The sequence below is a fragment of the Thunnus maccoyii genome, chromosome 9 (assembly GCF_910596095.1).
Source record: "Thunnus maccoyii chromosome 9, fThuMac1.1, whole genome shotgun sequence".
Classification (NCBI taxonomy): domain Eukaryota; kingdom Metazoa; phylum Chordata; class Actinopteri; order Scombriformes; family Scombridae; genus Thunnus; species Thunnus maccoyii.
The window spans coordinates 5,517,027-5,542,071 of record NC_056541.1 but is presented as its reverse complement, the minus strand read 5'-3'; the positions used below and the strand labels follow the sequence as shown (position 1 = coordinate 5,542,071).

Below are 25,045 nucleotides of genomic sequence, written 5' to 3'. Positions count from 1 at the left end.
GCGACGGGGGGGGGGGGGGGGTTTGTTTGCTGTTAGCGATGAGCCTTATCTTAGTGGATTTATTGTCGTTAACGGTGTAAAAACATCGCCTCTCGGTGTCACCGCCAGACTTATTTACATGTATACTTAACATTTAAGCAGTGAGACGCTTACATCCGGAGTGACAGTCGTATAATGAGCTCCTATCGGGATCGTTACCGCCAGGCAGCAGCGAGGGATGCAGTCGAGGGAACGGTCGGAGTTAGTGTAGGTATCAAAATACCCTGGTGTCTCTAGAGCCGTCGTATGCTGCATAAAAAGGAAATAAATGTTTGCTTGGGCTACATGTGTATGTGTAACAAGTCTTAAGATCAGAACATTAAGGACTTATTTTGAAGATTTTGAAGTCTTTTAAATAATCGATGTTTAATCGATGCCACAAATGAATAAAGCATCCAAATCCAGCAAAGGTTAGGACTGGAACATTTTGTTTTCATGATTAATGTACAGTATGTGTAATTTGAGAATAGTCAAGTGAGTGATATGTTCATTGAAACTCTGGTTTTAGAGTATTAAATGCCTCCATTACAAGCAACAAATGATTAGACCGAAACAAAGGCTAAGATGGAGAAGGAGGCACGAAAAGAATAAAACATGGTTCCATTGCAATCGGTGAAAAGATCCAAATTCAGATGTTGTGAATAGTAGGTTGTAGTTGGTTGGGTTGAAATTGTAAATATGGACCCACAAGGCTTTGTTGCTGATGCTACAGACATGTAAAAATGGTAAATACTGTATTAGACAGAATATAAGATGACAGCACTTGTTTTTGTTAAAAGTCCTACTGAAGATAAACACACACTTTAACACTTGTCCTTATGGGAAAGTTTCCCTGAGATACTATTTATCTAATGAGAAGAGAGTCCTTATAGTTGAAGCCTTTTCTCTTGTAAAAGTGAAAAACTTCCCCTAAAAGCAGATCCCACATTTGTATATCTTGCTTATTTCAGTCACATACTCACACTCTCTCTCTCTTTTCTGTCAAGCGTTGAAATGATTTTCTCAAGCAGATATCATTTTTCAGACGGTCTTTGAGCTCCTTGTCATCCGGGGTAATTCTTTGCTGCTCGACAGATCGGTTTGCAAATCCGTTTCTGCACAAAAGACGTCGCGAGATACTTTGGACTCGTTTTCACTCGTTAAAATTATGTCCTCCGTAGCAGAAAAAAACACACTACACAAGCCCTCGGAAACACTTTTAGGGCTGAGTGACTTGAACAGACTATAAATGGACTTGGAGACACTTGCTAGCTTAGCAACATTAAGGCTATGGACAACCCATAATGCAACACTCTCTTTAAACCAGTACTCTCTCCATTCAAAAATGTAATTGTAATATGTTAAAAATAACTATAATATTGTGTAAAATGATGTGATTTAACATAATCATGTCACCTATTTGGGCCTAATATTTTGTAATTATGGTTGTTGACAGCCAGAAACTTTGAATAGGATCCGCTTGTTGTCATGGATACCTTACAATGATATAAAAGCAACAAATTATTGTGAAAAATGGTGAGCTCAAGCTTTTCTCACTGATCTTTGAGAGATAAATCCACGTTTTGCCTTCTCATTCACTTCAACATTTACTGTGAATGTTTATCTGCTGGCACAAAAAGACACATTCACCGGCCACAGGTAGAATTCACCAACATCGGCCCGTTGCTGGTGGTAATTGTCCATGAAGATGACACCCCAGGTGTTGTTTACTGAAGTCCTAAATAGACATCCAGTGAGGAGGCTGTAAACTCTGGTCCTGTCTGGACTTGTTTGGCATGAGATCATTTCCTGCCCTTCTGGCTCTTGTTACATTCATACGGGTCATGCATCAGCTGTTATTAAACAGCATGCTACAGTACTTGAAAGCTGCTTCCAGTTCTTCTGTATTAGTGATATTTTCTACTTCTTTTTAATGGCTTGTCATCTAACAAAGAGGCGTCTTCGATATGTGTCACAACGGCTTGCACAGGAATTTGGCGGTTGGTGTGAATTCACCACCCTTCCTACATAGTCTTTTACTTTTTTTTTTTTCCCAATTTGCATTTTGTTTTACAAGTTTTGGTTTTTATCTAACTCCTGTCAACACAGTTTTTTTTTTTCTTCTTCTCTGTGAAGCTCCTGTGCTTCCACCTACCCCCCCCCTTAAACTGTCAGACAAGGAGACATCTCTGTGATTACATCACTTTATGTAGAGGAACAACCACAACAAGCCTTTGAAGAGTTGGGCTTTTCCAGGGCACTGGCTGCCTTCATTTCCCAGGAGTTAGCGCTAAACTCTGTGAGACGTTCATTGAAGTTGGCGTCCGCTTAAAGAGAATGCTTTGAAAGAAGACTGGAGAGCCAAGAAAGCAAGCTCAGTTCCTCACTGCCTAGAAGTTGACATTCCATTGATGCCATTGACTAATTTTCTTTGGTTCAGCCAAGACAAGACGTGGTCCAATGCTGTGTTGCCTTAAATTGGTCATGGCCGTAGCATGGCATGAAAAATCTGGGATGGCTTTTTTTTTCAATCCGGTACTCTTAAAAAGTATCTTTAGCCTGATAATGATTTTGTATGATGACAGCACTCTTCTAGTCCTCATCAAAGCTGCTGTCTTCATCCTCGCTGTTATGTCACTGCTCCTCACTGTTGATTGTTGAAGTGTCTGCTTGCAAAAGGTCAACTGCTGGACATTCAAATTCACATCAGGATAGAAAGATGGACCAGCAACATCTATATCTGTGTGGTTTTATCAAGCAGAGCTGCAATGATTTGTCCGTTTTAACAATCAAATAATCATTTTAGTCTGTCTTAAAGAAAATATGTGAAGAAGTTGCTGGTTTCAGCTCCTTATATATGATGATTTAATGCTATTCTTTGTCATGCATAACAGTAAATTGATTATATTTGGGTTTTGGACTGTTGGACATTTGACTCTGGTATATTATTAATGTGTATTTTTCCACCATTTTCTTATATCTGATAAACAAAACAAATAATCAACAAAATAATCAGCAGATAAATCAAAATGAAAACAGTCTTTGCAGCCTTAACATTAAGATATAAAAATAGTATCAGAGACAAAACCGCACAACGGCGGCGTGAGAGCGATAACAACAGCATCATGTGGAAATCCGCGATAGGAAATTCTCATTCACATATATACAGAGGAGGAGGCTTCTGGACTGTTTGAAGCACATTTCGGATCAACAGATAAGGCGGCTCTTCATATCTCTAAATGGAAGTCAGAGTGTTCTGTTGCCAAAGGTGTGGACATCTTGTTTTTCCTGGCTGCGTTTCCAGATCTGAAAATTAAAAATAGATCACAGTAATTTAGAGACAAACACATGCAAACAAGCGCTCCCTAAATCAAGCTGATACATGTTATATCCAGCACATTTTTTATGTAGAGCTCCCTATAACAAGTGTATTTGTGTAATTCACATATATATATGAGAATGATGAATAATATACATAACATTTAGTACTGTTGACATGACTACCATGCCCTCTGTCCTCTTAATATGACATTTCAGCAACTCAGGTATCATCTAAACACTCAAATGACAAATGACAGTCCAGTCGTTTTGGTGCATTGTTCTCATATTTGTCCATTAATGCCTGAACAGACAATTTTACGCATCTTAGACTTCTAGGTAGCTACTGTCTTGCACACTCTGTATGCTATTTGAGCTTCTAAACCTTTGTTTTCACAGCAGACTGGCTTGTTAAAGAGTCACCGTCTCCTCTCATACGAAGCTTCAGGAAAAAGCCAATCAAAAAACAAAACGTGGCTTTCAGGTGAAGCTATACGCCCTCCTGAGATCTTAATCAAATAAAGCTGCACTAACACTGTTCCAATACAAACCCTGTGCACCCAAATTTATTTTCCATGCATCTTAGTTTCAGTTGTGACTGTACTTAAGAGCCCTTTGTTGAAAGGAAGGTACAAACAGAACTATAAGTGATTTGTCCAAGGCCCAGACTCCGTGGTTTCACGACACTCGTTGCTTACCAAGTAGGTGGAGTGAGATGTAATCCTGCGTTTGTCCGCGGATCAGCGCCTCTCCTTTTGTTGATTTTTTTTTTTACAGCTCTGCCTTATGCTGAGTCGTATGACATGTGTTTGCCCCAGTTTGTGGTCCCGGCCCTGCTGCGCCCTGACTGCCGTTCTCTCAACACTGTCTGCTTCAGTGGCTCTCTGTTACATCGGGCCCCAGTACAGCAGTTGCTAACAGTCAGCATTGTTCGGAGATAAATGCTGGCTTTGATCTGAGTCAAGGTTACATTAAATTGCAGAAGATCGTTGTGCAATTTCAGCTTGAATACCGCTGAAAGGATTTTTTTCTGGTTTGTTATGTTGTTTTTTGTGGGTCTAGACTGTGTTTCTGTCGTACTCATCAAAATAATTAAGATTAAGATCTCAGAAGTGTTTCTTCTTTTTTAAACAAAGTCTAATTGTGCAGGAGACGAGTTTTAAAAAAACCCCACCAGGATAACTAAACTAAAGCAAACTGCAAAATGATCTGATTGTTTACAGTCATTGCATTGTTTAATTTCAACCCACTGTACTTGCTGTAGTTCACAATTTTGTTGTTTTCTACTTTCTACTTTAGTTGAACAGTTTTCTTAATCAGTGGTGTTATTACTGACAAGATGGTTGAGTATGAGGTGGTTTCAGTGTTAGCTTGTGTTCAGCCTGTCTGACGCACGGATGTATAAAGAGAACTGGATACGGCGTTGGAGGTGGGAGTGGTGCATGAAGCAAAAAAAACAACAACTTCCGGGTATGAAAGTATCCGGATCTTCCGCGTTGTGCGGCCCAAAGAGCATGCGCACTAGTGACTTTTGACAGCCGAGTCGGCTACTTCCTGTTTAGCCCTCCGGCTAACTTGAATGAGGATAAAACAACTCACTCATGCGGCTCTTCTAGGCTTTTGAAATGTGATCGGGCCGAACGGATTTAATTCTAATAGTGAGACAAGTCATTTTGCGGGGGTTGTGACGCTCAAAAAAAATGTATCCACTGATTTACAGACGTCTCTTTCACAATGTAAGTCTGTGGGAAAAAATCTTTTTGGGCCCAATAGTGTCACGTGACGTTTTAATTACACGGTTTGGCCGCTATGTCAAATTGGCTTCAAAGCACTGGCGCTCTTCCTGTATCCAGTTCTCTTTATACATCCATGGCCTCAACACTAATGTCCTGTTCTGTTGGACCTGGTTTTAGTTTTTAGTAACACCACTGCTCGTTTCTTTGAAGCTTAATAAGCCTTAATATTATATTTTTGTACTGGTTTTAGCGAAAGCACTCTTTATTTCAGGGGAGGTGGGAAACTCTGGGAAACTTGGATCCAAGTTTTAAAAAATAGAATTATTCTTTTTGAATAATGGTTTTGGTGGACTGGGCGACATAACTTGTGATTGTGGTTTTTCTGGTTGTTTTTGTTTCATTGAAACGAGTCTACAGGCAGCAAAAATGTATAACTTATTTTGCATATTAGAAAGATTTTGTCAGTTCTGCCCTTTTAAGCCCATTGGATGGCCTTCACCCTTTTGTTGTAGGTTAGAATCAGGTTTCAGTGACACACATCCACTGGGACACATCTTTTTGTGCCTCTGTTGGTTTCTGTCATTCATGTCTTTTTTTTTTTTAGGGCTGTGAAACTTGTAGCTTTTTAAACAATGACTCAGGATTCAGGAAGCTGGATATTTTTAAACCAGCCACCGTCCAACCGCTTCTGCTTTTGGATTCTCAATTTCTGACATACAGCAAGATTTTCTCCTTGACTGGCAGGCTTGTCTGTGGCTCAGCCTGAGGTCTCATTTTAGCCAGCGGCGGCTGAAGACTCGCTTTTTCCTCATGTTGCTGAGGCTGCATCTTGAACCTGTACTTGCATAAACTTAATGTTTATAAGGCACACGCTAATGATTAATAATTGGTTCATGTTAATGCAACGGTTAGCTCCACAGCCTGCCTTGTGTTTGGTATCATCAGCCAGACACATTAACATTAACCGAGCAACAGCCACCTGCCAGATGTTGCTTTTAACTGAGGCTATTAGACTTGTTACTACTAATCACAAGCACAAAACCAGCTGCCACTCAGAGGTTTTAGGCTATTCTTTAGCCAACAGGTTAAATGATTAGTGTGTCAGGTGGATAGGTGTTTTCAGCCACATGTACACTTTTTCCTGTTCACAATATAATACATGACTATAACGGACTGTTGTGTCTTAATATCTGAGATGCAAGAAAAAACCAGGAGTTGTTTGTGTCTGAAAACTAGATCCTGGTTCTGTGGAAAACCCCTCAGGGTCAGCTCATATTGTATGTGCTGGAAGTAGTTCACTATCATGGTGTTGTTTGCTGACTAGGTTTGTCTCAGTTGGCTTACATTAAAACAAAGCAAAACCAAAAGCATATTTAATTATTTGCTAAAGCCATCTGTCCTGCATGGATCTGCCTTTGATCTTTTTTTATTTTAACATTATGCCATCTAGTCAAATTAGTTTAAAACATTTCTCAACAGTGTAGTTAATCAGATCCTGCTTCGTAACCTCCAGTGGCTAATGTTCAGCAGGCACTTCCTCTTTATAAATGGAGCGAAAATGAAGCAATAGAGTGTGAAGAGTCAATATAGAGAGAAGTGTTTGTTTTTTTTAGGATTAAAAAAACTTAAATGCACATGCTGATTAATGAACATGTAGTGGATTGTTGATCTTCAGGTTAATTTATTATATATATATATATGTAAGGCTGCAACTAACGATTATTGTCATTGTTGATTAATCTGTTGGTTATTTTCACAATTAATCGATTAGTTGTTTGGTATATAAATGTCAGAAAATGGTGAAAAATGTCAATTACGGTTTCATAAAGCGCAAGGTGACGTCTTCAAATGTCTTAATTTGTCCTGATGTTGATCTATTAATCAACTAATCATTGCAGCTCTATATCTGTATGTGCACATGTATTCTTTCTTGCTGCTAATTTGACATTTATACCTTCCAAAATCAATGACCTAAATATATATTGCACATCATCGAGAGAGCAGTTAACAGCTCTAATTGCTGCAGCTTTAGGCCCGTCACCAAGAAAAACAAAAAAAACCCCTCTTCACATGTTCACCAAACTTATCAGTGTCTGCAGCAGGCCTATAATTTAGTTGTTTTGGAAGGATATAGGGCTAGCCTCTCTAATGCCTTATCTCAGACAGGCAGAGATGGTGGGTTAGTAAAAGCTGAATTGTGGAGGATATCGCTGCCAACGTAGGCTGTATTGTAAATGTCAAACCTTTCAGGTCTCGTTTGATCTCCATCATGTGTGTCTAAAAAACGCTACCGGTCTGTGGTCATTGCCTTTATGAAAGTTCTTTTCAAATTTAGGAAAAAAAAACCCCAAAGCATCAATGTGGCAGAACAAATTATGTAATCCAACAACAGGATTACAGTAGCATTTGAAATTTCCTTTTATTTCCTGCATTTTTTCTTGCTGCTTTAACTATTTCTAGTTGTTAATTGGATTGAAAACCTTCCTTCATTCCCTGTGTAGCTGTAAAACAAGTGTAACAGGTATGCTGAGGCTATACATAAAGCACTAAAACTGCCAGGTTAAAGGATTTAATCCCATGACATGTGTATATATACACACTCATGGATCGTGTCAGACACTTTAGATAAAAGTGTACCAAACGACAGATGTTAAATGGAATTGCAGTACGCGTGTGAGTTCATGCAGAGTGCAACCCCTGCTGTGTGGGCGAAATGAGTTACTAAAGCCTTCAGTCTTGAGTAATTTTTGTTAGTACCGCAGATGCCGCATTCCTGTAAATCTAAACAACACTCGGAAGCTTCCTTGTAGCCGTCCGTCTCTGACTTATTATGCTGCTCGTCACGTTCTCGCTGTCTTTTATGACAGTCCTTAAAGGAATGAGAGGGACGGCGGAGAAAGTAGATGGAAGTTATTGAGATGCCGGTCATGGCGGAGCAGACCTTGAACAAGAAAGCACTCAATAGAGGGCAGACCCTTTGGGAACATCTAATAATCTCCCCATTTAGCCCTTACAGTCACAGTGAACACTGTACTGGATACGTGGCAGAAAAAAAATAAATAGTGTGTGGAATGGTGACCCAAGAGGAAAGGTCATCAAATCATCAAGTGTTTTTTTCCTGTTGCATGACTTTGTTGTAAATATCGTGTGTTAAATGAATTTGCATACAAGTTCAGTTGAAAGTTTGGTTTGATGATGGTGCCGGAGAAAAGGTCAACAAAATCAGTATGTTTCTTCCTCCTGGGAATTTGCAAAGATTATTCCGTGACAGTTCTGTTAGAATAAACGGAGGGGTGGACGGAGATGATTACATAGCTCAGCCTCCCTCGGAGAAGGTGAGGAGTTGGAGTATATGATGCTGATTAGAATTTAAATTATTGCAGCCAAAAAAAACAAACAAACAAACAAACAAAAAGTCATCCAAAGACACAATAGAAAGTCCAAAAAGTACAAAAATGTCCACACACTTAATTAATTACAATTATTTTTGATAAAGGGAAAAAATGCACATTAAAACGGAATAAAAGGAGTTATGTAATTGATTTTGGGTGTGTGAACCCTTTTTTTTTTTTTTTGCTTTTTAGCAACAAAATAAACAAAACTTTTCAATAGAAAAGCGTTTTGGCACAGGCACAACATAGAACACTGTTGGATCGTCTTCATGAAGACAGGAAATGCAGATCCTCGGTCCCGTTATTCAGAATCATCTGTTTCTGGCACGCGGTCAAGTCTGCAAACTAATTTAAAAAATACCCTAATATCTCCATAGTGCCAGCATTTGTTACATCACAACAATAGAATCAAATTTATATACAGCCAACAGACGGAGAAGCTTGCCAAGAGTGAATTATCCCAGCTCAGAGGGGCTCTTACCCTGAGGGTGGCTGGTTTGAATTCAGATTCGTCAAGTCTTTGAATATGTGGGGTAAGGAGAGCCAATGAAAAATGCTTTGCCAGTCCTCTGTAGCTACTGCTGAGGTGCCACTGAGCAAGAGCTTTAAGAGTAAACCATTATACTGACCCATGGTGGAAAAACAAGGGTTATACTGGCAGGTGTCAGGAAGTATGTGGCACTGTATGAATGTGAAGCATAGTGGTTCCTCTTGAAAAAATATGTGAATGAGGAAGCTTCTTATTGGAAATATGTTTCTCTGTAAAGGGATACCTGTATGTAGTGTATGAAATTCATTGTTTGACTTACCTGTCAGGAACTGATTACAAAAGAAATGACCTGAAAAGTACAATAGAAGTTTTTTTCCATACAGAAATGTAAGTTGAACTATGCAAACTATGCAAAGGTTTAGGCCTCGCATTGTTTTGATTGGCCCCAGGGACAAAGTTTAGTTACATGCATGAACCATGGACAGAAATTAAGCACGTTAATACGTTCTGATACCTCAACTCTAAAGACACTGATGAAGAAAGTGTAATGTGGATCAGTCACGTCATGGCCAGTACACGGTCTGCTCTATAAAGCTATTTATAGAGACAATAATTGATCTAGCGTATTGGGTCGCTGCATCCCTCATTTCACCTATTGTAATTTACGGTTCGATTTAATTCCACCTGTCTTGTAGTAGATTGGCTTTTATTGAGCTGTGGCTCAGGAGGTAGAACGAGCCGTCCGCTAATCACACAAGGTCGGCGGTTTAATCTCCTTCTCTTCCTGTTAACATGTTGAAGTGTCCTTGGGCAAGACACTGAACCCCAAATTTCTCCTGATTGTTAAGCCAGCACCTCGCATGGTAGCTCAATGCCATTGGGGTGTGTGTGTGTGTGTTAGGGGTGTGCCCAAATACAAATACATTATTCGGCAAAGCACAAGTAGTGGGTTTCATATGAATATTTGTTCCCCAGAGATAAAGCTGAGCTACTGACACATGCAAAGTGTTCCCAAGTGACTCTCCATAAACTGTTGTTCCCCTTCCTCTTTCCACAAAGTTAGGTTGTAAATAGGCAATAAATGAAAATTGCAAAGCAATAATTGCCTTTGAAGTTCCTCCCTACACGTTACACGCTGTGCTGTCTCTGTGTTATGGGTGTATAAATAGGTAGAGGTCTGTAAAAGTCTGCAATGAGTCGATGAGTAAAGTTTTAGCTCAGTAGTCAGGGAGACTCCAGTTCAAAACCCGATGTGGGGACCAACTTCGTAAGGTAGTTTATTCATGAATTCTTATTATAACACTTTAATTTTCTAAAATTAAAAGTGTAATAAAAACAAAAACAGGACATTTTTTAAGCCTCTCTCCACTTTTATTCGAATACAAATACAAATAGTTTTACTGCCTCAACAAATACAGATACAAATACTGGGATCTCTGCACATCCCTAGTGTGTGTGTGTGTGTGTGTGTGTGTGTGTGTGTGTGTGTGTGTGTGTGTGTGTACTCTATTAATGCAACCATTTATCATATCATTTCGAAGCTCTGTCTGTTTCTCGGCATCTCAAAGGTGACACAAAGACTGACTTTGAACTGAAGACGTTGTATGAATCACCGTCCAGTAACCATTAAAAACAAGAGCTTTTATTTTGAAGCTTGTTATCCCTTTAACAAAATTAGCTGCTCAAATAAATTCAGGATATGATGCGTTGTTTTACTGGCTGAGCAGATTACGACAGGAGAGTCACTTTGTTAAAAAAATCAGCCCCAGAAAACCTGATTAAAACCTGCCGTCTTTAGTTAGTACTGGAAGCTTTTATCGCTGAAACTAAAGGGCAGGACCCTTTTTGTCGATGTCTAAATTGAGAGTAATCCACAGTGAGGAGTTCACGTTCTCCGCCGGGGAAGGAGAGGTTCTGGACTAAATGCTAGACTGTCATGTCTCCTAACCATCCACGGAGGAACTGAACTGTCAGTGCTTTTTAGCTGCGGATCACCTCAACACAGCTCTACGAGTTGGTGAGCAGGTCAGGGACATATCCTCGGCCAGAACTTTTATATATATCCGATGTTCAGATATGAAGGAAATCCTGTTGTCTTGTACAACACAGTCATAAGGTATTCTGACACTTATGGGCAACATATGACTGTAAAAGTGGGACACAGCTGTGAATAACCACCTTCACACATGTAAGAGTCCAAAGCTGAGAGCTGAAGGCTGAGAATTCATCGTTTTTAGTACGTTTTTAGGAAAAAATGCAAATTCTTTCTGGTTTCAGCTTCTTAAATGTGAATATTTTCTGTTTTTGTTTAGTCCTCTATGATAGTAAACTGAATATCTTTGAGTTGTGGACTGTTGGTCGTGACAAAACACGACACTTGAGGTTGCATTTTCTGACATTTTATAGACCGAACGACTAATTGATTAATTGAGAAAATAATAGTTAGATTAATCGATAACGGATATAATCTTAAATTGCAGTTCTGATGTAACAAACTGAAGTGATAATGTACGATGGGAGAAACAAGAGCTGAGGAGAGACGCTGAAAGGTTATGTTCATCTTATCTGGCAAAACAATGATTTCTTTTTTTTTTTTTTTTTTTTTTAAATATAATGTCATGTGTTCCTAGAGGCTGATCCTTAAACATGTGAGGAAAACAAACGAGAAATGTTTTTCTCTCCTTCGTCCACCGCAGTTCGTTTGCCCTTTAGCAAGTGTACCAGTGCAGTTGCTGAGAAGGAGGCTTGTATTTGAGACGGATGAGCAACTTTGTCGCACGCTCTTTCTGTTTTTTTTTTTGTCAGTGGATGTTTGTCTGCGTCGTAGGATGGCTTTGCAGTTCTGTCTCCTAGCAACCGTTTTTAGGATGGTCTGGAGAATTAGATGTGTGGAAATAATGTCTAAATATATAATCAAGCAGCCAAGGAAGGAAGAGAGAAATAAGATTATTATTGGTCATAGATGAGTATCAATTCTGTCACATTATAGTTGGGACAGTTGGTCCTAAACACTATAAGCTGGTCAGTGTGCAGCAAGCATGGATTTAAATACTGATGAATGAATTTAATAGGTGTTATATGGATAAATTGACCACTGGGAACAACAGGAGGTCCGCCCGAGCCCTGCAAGCTTGCTAATAACTTATGTGAAGGCCTCCGAGATTGTGTTTTAAGGCCATAGATAGACTAACTTGTCAGAGTTCACTTGAGTGCATCAGTTTTGGACAGATTTGTGCAGTGATACTAACCAAGCATGATCTCTGGATTGATTTGGCCAGCCAACAACCATATTTACCTCCTCCTCCTCCTCTTCTTCTTCTTCTTTGGTTTTGCTGGCAGCCTACAAACCAACGTTAAAGGTGGACGCCGCCACTTACTGTACCAGAGTGTGTAACATCATGCTATTCACAGACGGGTCTGTTATGTGTTTGTGAGAGAGAGAGAGAGAGCGGGGTGCGCAGCTTCAAAAATAGAAAATCATTATGTGGCAAAGTTAATAAATAAATTAATGTATGTGAAACGCTGGTTGGGAAAAGAGCTTTAATGTGAGGCGCATTCATTTGTATATAAAAGTCCTGCACTTAAGCTTTAAGCATCCGCACAAGAACTCTGAAGTATGTAAACACCATTAAGGTACTGGGATGTGATACTAGGGTTGTGTATCAGCACGGATTTCCTGATTTGATTCAGTTTTGATTCTGAAAGTCCTGATTTGATTAATTTAGATTCACTTCTTGAAGACTGAGATGCATCAGACAGATACCGATGTTGCATAGATTGCAAGTTTGTAAGTGCTTCTCAGGATGAATTATTTATTCCACATTTGAGCAGTGGTAATACACATGTCTTTTTGACTGGATATCCACAACACATTACGCAGGCCTAACCGAACTATTTATAAATAGTAGACCATTTTTGTATGTTATGATTTGTTAAACAAATTTCCCGTACAGGTCTTTTTTCTAAACGAGTCCGAGACGTATCGTTAACCCTCCCCTCTCTCGTCCCGCAGTACTGCCTTTGCCTTGACAAAGCCGTTCAAGATGAACATGGTGAAGAGGATAATGGGGCGGCCGAGGCAGGAGGAGTGCAGCCCCCAGGACAACGCGCTGGGACTGATGCACCTGCGACGCCTGTTCTCCGAACTGTGTCACCCTCCTCGCCACATGACCCAGAAGGAGCAGGAGGAGAAGCTCTACATGATGCTTCCCGTATTTAACAGGGTAAGTCACACCGGGGGGGCGGGGGGAGAGGGGGTGGAGGAGGTCCAAACACAGAAGGAATACTTTGAAGTTTCTTGCAGGTGAAATGCTGACGGTCTCAGTTACAATCGCACTCCACAAGCACAGATATCAATTCTTATAACAACTTATTATAATTTTGTTACCCTTTACTCACACTTTGCCTGTGACATGATGTACCGAAGAGATACTCCATGAAAGAAATGTCACCTGTGTGCTATTAAAATCATGTGGTAACTGCTTAATTTCCATACACACCTGAGTATACAATATGTTAGCTTCATAGCTGGAGCTCAGCACACTACAGTAGAGCACAGAGGGGTTTTCTGTATAGCTTCAGGTCACATATACAATGTAAAGTATCAAATGTCTGTATATGGAATCATACTTAACAAAAGCCATATTACTGACACTGTCTAATTGTCTAATTAACGCCCACACAACGTCAGCACTGGGTTTATTGAAAAAAAAACAATGTGATGTCACAGAGCTTTTCCAGGTATTAAACTCAAAACATGATAAAAACTACATCTTAATACCGGAGCCGCAGGCTGCGACAGCCAATTAAAAAAAAAAAAAAGGAGTCAAATCACAAACACCTGAGACCGTCAACTCGTCAATAATTGAAAAAAAATAATGCATGAAATTACATGAGCAACGGATCTCAAGATCCATGAAATACAATAGAAGCCTGAAAATAGGAAATACTGACTGAACAATACAAAACAAGTACAAATATTTCACCATATTTGAAAGAAGTGTTTCAGTTGTTGTTTGCTGGCATATAGAGATGAAAACAGTTCAGTCTCACACATACAGTACAGTCAAGTCTAGGTAATGAGTAATCCTAGTAGTGGTTATTTTCATACTAATAGTGAAAAACATCCATCACTAATTCATAGAAGCCAAAACTCAAATATAAGCAGTCGTGAAATTGGAGAGAAGCAGCAGATCTTCACATTTGAGAAGCCAGAAGCAGCGAATGTTTGTCAGTTTTGCTTGATCGATAATTAATTGATCAGTCAAGTATTTTAACTTGGTTAGGGTCGATCACCTAAATGATTGATCTAATGACAATCAGAGACACACATGAATTGAACAAATGACATCAGCCTACCGATAGAAGTAACGTTAATCCATAAAATGATCTCTTCATTTACAATCTTTCTTTATTATTATTCCTCTGCTCGCTATGCGTCCGATGCTGCAGGCGGCCCTGTCGAGTGTCCTCATCAGTACTGGAGTGTCTTTACCGAGGGTCTCTTGACTTGTCAGCTAATTACCCAACGCTGGCTGTGATTCACTCACTGGTGGCATAAATTCATGTCAGAATTCAAAAGTGTAGAGAGCTCTCAGTGCAGCGGGACTCCGGGCTCCGGGCCTACTTTCATGTCAGATTTGCTGGATAAATAAATACATGATGAGCCATTGTTGAATGAAGTGTAGTTTATCTTTGACCTGCTCTCCCAGAGCCTCGGGCTGCAGTTTGCTCTGTGGTTGTAAAATGAGGACATGCTGGGAAAAAAAAACCCAGAGAGAGGTTTAAGCCGGTGTTCCTCCACCTTGATGACTCCTGTTAGTCCATGATTACAGCTGTAATTGTGAGGAACTGCAGAATTTAACTGTAAATACTGACCAATTTATTACTTTTTCTTACATTAATGCAATGATCTACAGCTTTTTCAGATGTATAAATGTCTGATTTGCTCTTTAACCCTTGTTAAACATTAACTATTATTATTGTTGTAATTCTTTCTGTATATTTCTTTCTTTTCCCGATAAACTAAAGCTAATCTCTGTGCTTTTAGGTGTTCGGGAACGCTCCGCCCAGCACCATGACGGAGAAGTTCTCAGACCTGCTGCAGTTCACCACCCAGGTCTCACGACTCATGGTGACCGAGATCAGACGAAGAGCCTCTAATAAATCCACAGGTGAGCCCTCTTGATAGGTAGAACTGTACAGGTGTGACAGGAAACACTCGTAAACATCAATGCGTCATTTTTGTGGCATCAACCGTTTAAGATTCAGGTTTGTTTGTTCTCTGTTTGGCTTTTCAGATAAGGACAGATGTTTGTGCCTTCATTGCTATCAGTACTACAGTTACATTTTTTGCTGTAAAGTTGCAGCAAACATATCTTGCAAGAAAAGGAATGCCAAAAAATGTTTTTAAAGTCCTCTTGTGAAAGAGGATATACAGTCATAGATAAGAAGAGGCTTTTTTCCATCCATTAGGATAGATTTTTCTTTGGCAAAGAACAAACATAATGTACCTTTTTTTTAATCTGCTCAAAACTCTGACAGTAGTTGCAGCTTTGTGGCTTCCCCACAGACACACACACACACACACACACACACATACATCAAACACACACACACACACAACAAACACAACACACACACAGCTCTCCGTCTCATATTTCTCCTCCTTTATCGTCTCTCTCCATCTCGTCATCATCTCTGTCTGAACATGTGATGTGTTGTTTTCAAGCAGAGAACAGCTCTTGATTTTGCAATTGCACAGTATAAACACACACACACACACACACACACACACACACACACACACACACAAACACACACACACACACACACCTCCAGCTGGTCACCAGGCCTCTGTAGACTGAGTCAGTAGTTGACTCGGGCTCTGAACTGGTTTTGCAGTGCTCTGTCATCATCAAAACAACCAGTTTTGATTTGCTTGTGAGAGCACTAGACTTACACTCACAGTGTGGGAAGATATTTAAATAAACTTTTCCAAAAGCCCATCGATTCTCCTCTCAAAGCTGAATATAAATGAGGGTTTTAACGTCTCGCTCGAATAGTCTGGACGTCTCAAACGCCGTTCACATCTCGGATTTTGACTCAAAAAGGTCTGACGGACTTCTAATGAATCCTCACAGCTGGTGAAACTAATCAGAGCGGTTGTTGCTGGAACCGAAGTTGATGATATTATCAGACTGTGTCGTGGTGTGATGTGAGATGGGTTTCAGTGCAGCGACGTGAAATGAAAACCACCCCACTAGCAATTATTATCCCTTTTCCTGGGCTCGAGGAGGAAACTTTCTGTGATTACAAAAACTCCAGTTCTTTTGGGCACCTTTGGCGCATGGCAGGAATAGATTTAAACACACTGGTACTCGTGAACCTTCCTCTTAATGACAATCCTAACATCTTAAGTCCTGTTGCTGTCGGTATTCTCCAAAGTTGGATTAGGAGAGGTATCAAAATAATTGGTGACCTATATTATTAATGGCATATTTGCTAGCTTCCTCCAATTGTCTCAATTATTTGATTTACCAAGGCGTAATCTTTTAAGTATCTACAAATAAGACATTGGATTAGAAGTCAGTCGTTGGGATCAAACCCTAGTATACCCAAGGATTCCCCATAAGAAATTAGGTTGCTTGATACCAGACTTACCTCTGTTAATCTTCTGTATACAACACCCTTATTAAGAACCTCCCACCATACTGTAGATCATCAATAAAATGAAATAAAAATGGGGATTGGACCTGTAGTGTTCTTATGATGATGGTGACTGGTCTCCTAGAAGAATCACAGACTAGTATTAATATCCATCAAACACAGACTTAATTCAATATAACATCTTGCACAGAGCACATTATACTCCTCATAGACTAATCAAGCTTAATGGTGGGGTCTGTGCCATGTGTCAGAGATGTAGAATGTTTACTGGTTTACTCTTCTTCACATGTACTGGAGCTGTCTGGTCCTAGAGGCAATTTCTTGTAATCTCGCTATCTCATATCGACTTTGATCCTAAAGTTTGGATACTGGGTGATGTCAGCTCACTTAACATGACTCATCATAAGAAGTATTTTTACACTGCAGCAAAAAAAAAAAAATGGATACTTGAAAACTGGAAATCTGAAAAGTCCTCAGCATGGAAACACTGGATCAATGAACTTGTATCTTCTATTACTCCAGAGGAAATACTGTATCTGGGCCCCTTTTCTTGATATCTTACCACTGTTACAGCCTAATTATTAACATATCTATGTATTTACAGTGATTATTTCTGGACTTTCCTATTATTTTTACTTATTATTTATCACATTTAATCATATTTCTACCTTTATTAATATTTGAATGATGTGAGGGGGAAGGGTATAGATATATTGATTGGAAATATACTTAATAAATATACTTTTAAATTAAAAAAAAACTGTTGCAGTCCAAGGCTAATGAAGACAGAAGGCTATGTTTGCTCACTAACATTTGTTAGCTAGGTAGCTATGTTGGCTAGCATGTTCGGTACCATTACAATCCCACTCCTGTCCCAACTATTTTTGTCACGTTAACACAATAAATCTATTTAACATAGAAGTATAAATGTACAAACAGCTTAGCTACCGTAGCTAGCCAGCTGGTCCATTAATGACTTCTAAACAGGTAACTGCCTTAGTCAAACAGACACTGTACTCAATAAATGTTCATGATTGCCTTGATTATTTGTCTAAACACGGCCACTCCTTTGTTTCTTGGGTAATACTAGGCTGTCAGATGAGCAATTCAGTTCAGGCTATTGCTTTGAGGCACATTAAAAACAGCTTAAGATCAATATCTGATTATAACAGGTGGACACATTCTGTTGGAACAACACATCTGGTTTTATTTAATGGTTTTAGTGTTCACTGAATGCCAGACTCGTGCGTCAGACAGATGTTTGTCGTGCCACACTTTTACCATGCGGTTACTTTCACCCATGTGCAGGAGTTTATTTTTTACTAGCTCACAACAGGACATGTGCGTATGACTTCTAAAAGGACGCTCTGTCTTAAAGCAACAGTCAGGAGCCTAAATGAACATTGAAACATGTTTTTATCTTGCTGTTAATCATTCCTCCTGTTCATACTGACCGTTAGAAGATCCCTTCATAATGTGGGGGACAAAATCCACAGTCCTCCTTCTGCAAAAATGTATTTAAAAGTTTATCTGAAGCTAATATGAAGCTTCAGTCATCCAAATGAGTCGAATCAAGTAGATATTTTTCAACATTACAGTCTTTTTAGTGCCGAAGGCCCTCTTTTTATTACTATACTTACACTGTAGCTCAACGAGGAAACACAAAGAGGGCCTTTTATACTACAAAGACTATAAATGTGTCAGATATCCACTTGATATGACTAACTCAGACTGCTGAAGCCTCATATAAGCTTCACATCAACTTTTAAATACATTTTTGCACAAAATGACTGATTGGACACACTGTGGAAGTTAGCAACAATGAGTTAGCCTAACATGACCAGGCTCACTTAAGGTGGACTGACCTTTAAGGTGGACCAGCTACTCTCATTTTAGTGTCAATCTCAGCCGCTCCAAGAGAGAACAGAGAAACGTCTGGCTGCTGAGTCCCCCTCCCCTTCATCCCCCCCGCCTCCGCTGCCCCAAAGCAGTCAACCTGACAAACACTGAATTACGTTTTAGACGAGACAAAACGCGGAGCCGCAACTCCACTCATTCCCTCACGTCGCATTCAGCAAGATGATTTATTTGTCGCGTAATTGATCACTGTTCCGGCAACCCATCTTGCCCGCCACTATGAGCTGTCGCTTTCCATCTAGTTAACCGTATGTTTATCAGTCTGTGATTGTGTGTGTTTGCTTCTCCAGAGGCAGCCAGTCGAGCCATAGTCCAGTTCCTGGAGGTGAACCAGAGTGAGGAGGCCAGTCGCGGCTGGATGCTTCTGACCACCATCAACCTGTTGGCCTCCTCCGGGCAGGTCGGTACAACCGCACTCTATTCATTTACAACACTGTGTGTGTGTGTTTGTGCTGTGTTTTGTTATGTAAGTGTCTTTTTTTTGGGGGGCGACTGCGTACCAACTATCTCCTCTTGTGTGTTTTTAAGGATTGCCTTTTTATGTTTGAGTGTAAGATGCAATCGGGGGAAACAACTTGTAAAAAAAAAAAAGAGGTTTATCAGCATTCTGTCTCTCTTTGACCCATTTACATCTCCGCTCTTTGATCTCCGTGTAGAAAATAGCATCACCCTCCGTAAGAACCGAGGCTCTCGAGCACAAGTAAAAATTCCCACCCGAACCATCCCGGCTTTTCCCGCCCAAACACAGTCATTAGTTAAATGAATGAAGGACATGATGCACCTGATATATCTGTCCATCCATTTTGAACACAATATCTCAGGAACGCCTTGAGGGAATTTCTTCAAATTTGGCACAAACGTCCACTTGGGACTCACAGATGAACTGATTAGAATTTGGTGGCAAAGGTCAAAGGTCACTATGACCTCACAGAACATGTTTTTGGCCAAGAATTCATACGCTAATTATGACAAAGTCTCACACAAATGTCTAATTGGATAAAATGATGAAGTGATGATATTTTCTATCCAAAAGGTCAAAGGTCAACTTCACTGTGACATCATAATGTTCTGCAAAAAACACTTTTCTGGTCATTATTCAACGCTATAACTCAGGAACAGAAGGGGAGATCACATTTGGTCAGATACTGAACTGGTGACACTAATTTCGGGTTCCCACCTTTAAACTGTGTATTGATCTTCTCTGAATTATAGCTTCTTTGCAGCAACATCCATATCCGAAGCATCGTCTACTGTCATGGCTACAACTTCAGAATCAACTTTATTTCTACGGATGCAAATTAGCTTCGAGCTAACTCCGCTGCACTGCGCCTTTAATGTTTAAAACTGCACACTGTCCCAATCAATCAATAAATTGGCCTTTGAACACATGCAAGGAAAATACACTTTATACCTTTTACTAAATTCCCTCAAAGTCTTCACTAAATATTATATGAGTCTGGACAGACATGGATGCAAACTGCAACTTGATTGGTCGGCGGAGGCGTACAGCCGTGAGGTGGTATCTCATGAGATCAAGTCAAAAATTGGATCTGTGTGTCTCGGATCTGGTCAGATTGCAACACTTCTCTCCACACAATTCCGAATTTTAACACAGAAGCTGCTCGGTTTCCTGTTTAAACCACACTGTGAGCTGTAAAGGTTAGAGATTAAACTCTCCTCTTTTTTCCTCCGCGCCTGTGTACTGTGGCCAGCAGATGTCTTTTGAACTTTCTCGGGCCCGCATTCCTCCCGAGGTCTTGAGGGGAGCATCGCTGTCAATCGGCCGGCTGACCGTCTGTTTCTCCTGCTCCGCTGCACATCACAAATCCTCTTGTTATTGTTGAGTCGAACGCTTCCTCTCTCCATCTGCAAACATGTTTTCCAATCCAATTTTTTTTTTTTTTTTTATCTTCGAGTTACCTTTTCCTGGGAACAACAATTCTTTCACAATCACTTCGACACATTTATTTCATCTTCGAGAGAACAACGTCTGGAAAAATAAGTTTGGACGCTGAAGTAGAACACTTAAAATTTAATACCTTTTTGGTTCTGCAGTGTGTTCAAAACAGTGTTGTGTGCAGTATTAATGCCAAAAAAAGCTCAAAGGGGACATGCAAGTAACACTGCTTCTTGTATATACAGTAAAACACACAGTACAGCAACGCCTCCACTGTCTGGGAATAAAACTGCGCTTCGTTTTTCCTCAAGTTCTCCTCAATTTTTTGCTTAAATTTACACTTTTCTGAAGCCGCCTCCCCCCCGGCGCCCGCAGCAAAAACCTTCAGGATTTCAAACCACTCACACGTCACACTCAAATGAAGTTTCCCTTCTCTTAGAGGCTGTTTCAGCTTTATTGTCCCGTCAGCCTTTTTTTTTTTTTTTCTTTCACAACACATTCTTGTAAATTTCATTTGGAAGAAGAAGGATCGTGTCGGTTTAAGTGATACCAGATTGACTGTGTTGTATTTCATGGAAAGACAGAAGTCAGATTCTTACATTTTTTTAGGCTTGTTGAACAAAGGAAGTTTACGTAAGAAAACTCACGATTCACACGTCTCTCACACGCACACACACACACAGCTGCAGTCCTGTAGTATTGCTATTTAAAGGTCTTAAACAGCTCTACTGGAGGAGCTGTGGGGTGTTAAGTGCCTTTGTTTAAGGAACCGTAATGATAGTTGTAAAAAGAGTCTCGAGCAGAAGGAATTAACAATGTGACAGCTTTTATATTTCAACTTTCAGACAATCCATTCATTAAAAAATAAACATCTCATACACATAAATACAGCTTATTATCAGAGGTCAGGTCATGAGGATTTGAACAGGAGACGTTCAGGTCTTCACACCAGTTTTCTGCTGCTTTTTTGTTGATGTAGGAACATTTTATAACTCCCATCATTGGTGAACATTGTAGTTTTTTTTTACCCAGAGATCACCTGTGAAGCAAACTGATTCATACGGAGGTGAATTTCTTGGATTTTGTGTTGATGAAACTCTTAATTTCTGTTGGTATTATTCAAATATTTTCTGTTCACTCATGGTAGCAAATGCTGCTCACGCTTCTCAGACAAAAATAAGACAGTCAGTTTTATTAATTGGCATCTGTTTTGGTAACTGACGAATCATTTAAGTCATTTTTAACAAGCAGAAATATGAAAAAAGCTTCTCAAATGTGAAGGATTTGCAGCTTTTCTTTTTCATATGTGATAGAAAATCTGGATACCTTCAGCGTTTTGGTTTCGGCAGTTTCAATTTACAGTCATGTCTCTCGTTTTCTAAAAAACAAACAATTAATCAGTTATTTGACAGAATAATCAGAAGATGAATCAATAATAAAAACAACTGTTAGTTCAGCCTTATGTGTAAAGAAGGAATATGCGTGTCGAGCGTGTTTTTTCTTTCTTTCAGATGGGAGTTAATGATGTTTTGACGTCGTGACTTGCGGTCGGTAATCAGTAGACTTCTCTTTATGCGTTAAGGTTAAGAGGTGCTTTGTATTTGATGCACAGTCCAAACTATTCTCAACATAAGCTACTGAAAAACTTTACCACCTCCCAGTGATCTTTGTGTACGGATGAGTAAACAGTTGTAAAACTAACCAGTATGTGTCCGTTGCTCTCGTATCGCTCCGACAGTCAGGCTACACTTTCATTTTTACTGCTGTGTAACTGTTTGATATCAGCAAACACAACTCACTGACAGGGAAAAAGAATGACCGACCGTGAAGCCGGGTAACTCAGGTCGTGTTTTCTTTATGTGTGTGTGAGAGAGAGAGAGAGAGCGAGAGAGAGAGAGAGAGAGCAACTGGGTTTAATGGATTTGTATTCCTTTCCTCTGGTGTCTCAGACAGTAAAACAAAAGACTCTCTCTCGGCAGCTGGCCTCCCTTCAACCTGACGTCACCTCCCCTCTCTCTTTAACGCTCTCTCTCTCTTCCTCTCTCTCTCTCTCTTCTTCTTCTTCTTCTCTCGCCTCTCGCTCTTCCTTCCTCTGATGATAAAACAGCAACGTTTTGTTCGTAGCTCTGTCTCTCTACCTTCCACGTTGTCTTCTTCTTTTACAGGGATGCCCTTCACGCTCCGCATTCCCATCGCTCTCGTCTCTTTCTGTCACACACCAAAAAACCTAAAAGCAAGCAAGCTGTCTCTTCTCCTTCATCTCTCTCTCTCTCTCTCTCTCCCTCCTCCTCTCATTCTTTCTCTCACACATCCAATAAAATGTCTCTCTTGGTTTTCTCTCTCTCTGATTGACTGTTCCCAGTAACCTTGACCTTGGAGCTGCAGCAGGGCCAATATGTCTGGCACAGCCTGTAAACACACACACACACACACACACTCTCTACTTCACAAGTACCACAGGTGCTGGTCCAGTCTTTCATTATACCGTCTCACTATCAACTATACCTTCCTCAGTAGACCTATTTCCACTGTTGATGTCTTTCTGTCCCCCTCCCCCACTCCCTCTCTCTCTCTCTCCATCGATTAGCTGAGAGACTGAATTTGAGTGTGTGTGTGTGTGTGAGTTCACCTCCTCTCTGTGATGCACACAGCCATGGAGTAAATGGGAGGGTCATCTCAAACAGCCACAGTATGTGTGTGTGTGTGTGTGTGTCGTTATTGTCTTATATCAGAGCTCATGTGTGTAAGTGAAAGGAGGAGCAAGGTAATTTGTCAGTGTGAGCTTCTTTCCTCTGTGTGTGTGTGTGTGTGTGTGTGTGTGTGTGTGTAGGAGGCAGCGTTTTATTATCTGAATCATCCGCCTCACCGAGCACAAACCCCATCTCTTTCTCCAACCCTTTTCCCTTACCATTAAGACTTACACACACACACACACACACACACACACACACACAGTAAATACACACCACAAGCCCTCACAGCTACTCTTGCCTTTTATTTCTTTACAGAGCCGTGTATCATATCAACAACAAAATAATACCCGTTTACCAAACTGCACAAAAAACAAAAACATTTTCATCCCTGTGTCTCGGCTTTGCATCGATACAGCTTCCAATAATCGTTTTTTTGTTCTCCTTCCCATCAGAAAACGGTGGACTGCATGACGACCATGTCTGTACCCTCTACGCTGGTCAAATGCCTCTACCTGTTCTTCGACCTGCCCCACATGGCCGAAGCCCCCGCGGGCCCCACCCAGCCTCCTCCACCACCGCCGCCGCCAACACCGCCCACCCAGGACAAGACCCCAGGCCAGGGCCACACCCAGCCAGAGCTGCCCCTCGCTGACCGCAGAGTGCTGCTGCAGAAAGTCTTTGTCCAGGTAAAAAAAAAAACAAACTGAACTGTTAGTGTCCAATTGGTCCGTAGAGGTTTGTGAGGGTTGACAAGATGTAACCGTACAAGATTCAGGCTTTTTTTATGAGGTCAGGAATCACATTCGAACCTAAATCTCTTGCTTTAAGACCTGCATGCCGTCGCTCGTTTAAAATTCCCCGTTCTCTTCTCTCTCGTGCAGATCCTGGTGAAGCTCTGTACCTTCGTGTCTCCGGCGGAGGAGCTGGCCCAAAAGGACGACCTCCAGCTGTTGTTCAGTGCCATCACTTCCTGGTGCCCCCCTCACAACCTGCCCTGGAGGAGGAGCGCCGGGGAGGTGCTCACCACCATATCCAGACACGGCCTCAGCGTCAACGTGGTCAAATACATACACGGTATATATATCATATAAGCACGTTATATATATATATAGAACATCTGTCTACATGTGTGTCTATAAATAGCTACTGTATAAGCCCACACAAGATACTTTGAAGATCCAGTCATGCAAACCACATCTGGAGGTTGTCAGACATTTGTTTGGCCACATGAAATGTAATGTAATCCACATATAGGAGCTATAAAATTTAATGCACAGATTCAGAAAGAAAACGTGCAAAACAAACAGCTGTCACACAGCTCAGAGTCGCAAAACAAAATGTCAGGAGAGAATTTGCTTCCCTCTTCATGTCTGTGCTATTTGTTGTTAGTCTTACAAAAAAAGTTGTCACATTAAAAGCAATAAGAAAAGTCTGTTTATTACAATTTTTCAGGTATTTTTCAAGTATGAAGGCATCCTGTCATTGGCAAATTGAACCAAAACTCAAGGGCTGTACAAACCTTTTACAACATTGTGCATTTCTATCTAGAAACAGGGAAATGAGCCATATTGTATGTATGCTTGTTGTAAAGGTGTTAAAGTCTATTAGTCTGGTTCTGGGTGTGACACTCTGGGTCACTTTCTGCAGCATGATTTCAGTAAAATTTCAGCCGGTTTGCCTGTTATTCTCTTTAAGAAATGACTCAACAGGAAGAAAAAGAACAGCGCGATGAAATAAGCGCTACTCAATGAAACTGATGTGTGGGAATTAACATTAAGATAAACAAAATCGAACTGTCGGACGCCAACATCTAACAATAGAGAAGGGGAATGGCACTTCCACCTGACCCTGATTCTTTTCCTTCTTGTAAAACAGTACTGACAGTAATCCCAGCCCAAATATGCTTAATTATTAAA

The 25,045-nt window shown here is 40.4% G+C and overlaps 1 protein-coding gene across 5 annotated transcripts in view; it reads left to right on the top strand.

Annotated features, from left to right (window-relative positions):
* The window catches only part of wdfy3 (WD repeat and FYVE domain containing 3), a 106,942-nt gene that overhangs the window by 9,319 nt on the left and 72,578 nt on the right, over nt 1-25,045 (top strand). For all 5 annotated transcript variants that reach the window (XM_042420784.1, XM_042420782.1, XM_042420780.1 and 2 more), the window contains exons 2-6: nt 12,967-13,177; nt 15,004-15,127; nt 18,830-18,939; nt 23,582-23,815; nt 24,011-24,203. In XM_042420784.1, the coding sequence (XP_042276718.1) occupies nt 12,998-13,177; nt 15,004-15,127; nt 18,830-18,939; nt 23,582-23,815; nt 24,011-24,203 (841 nt within the window). In that variant the 5' untranslated portion in view covers nt 12,967-12,997. The remainder of the gene's footprint in view (nt 1-12,966; nt 13,178-15,003; nt 15,128-18,829; nt 18,940-23,581; nt 23,816-24,010; nt 24,204-25,045) is intronic.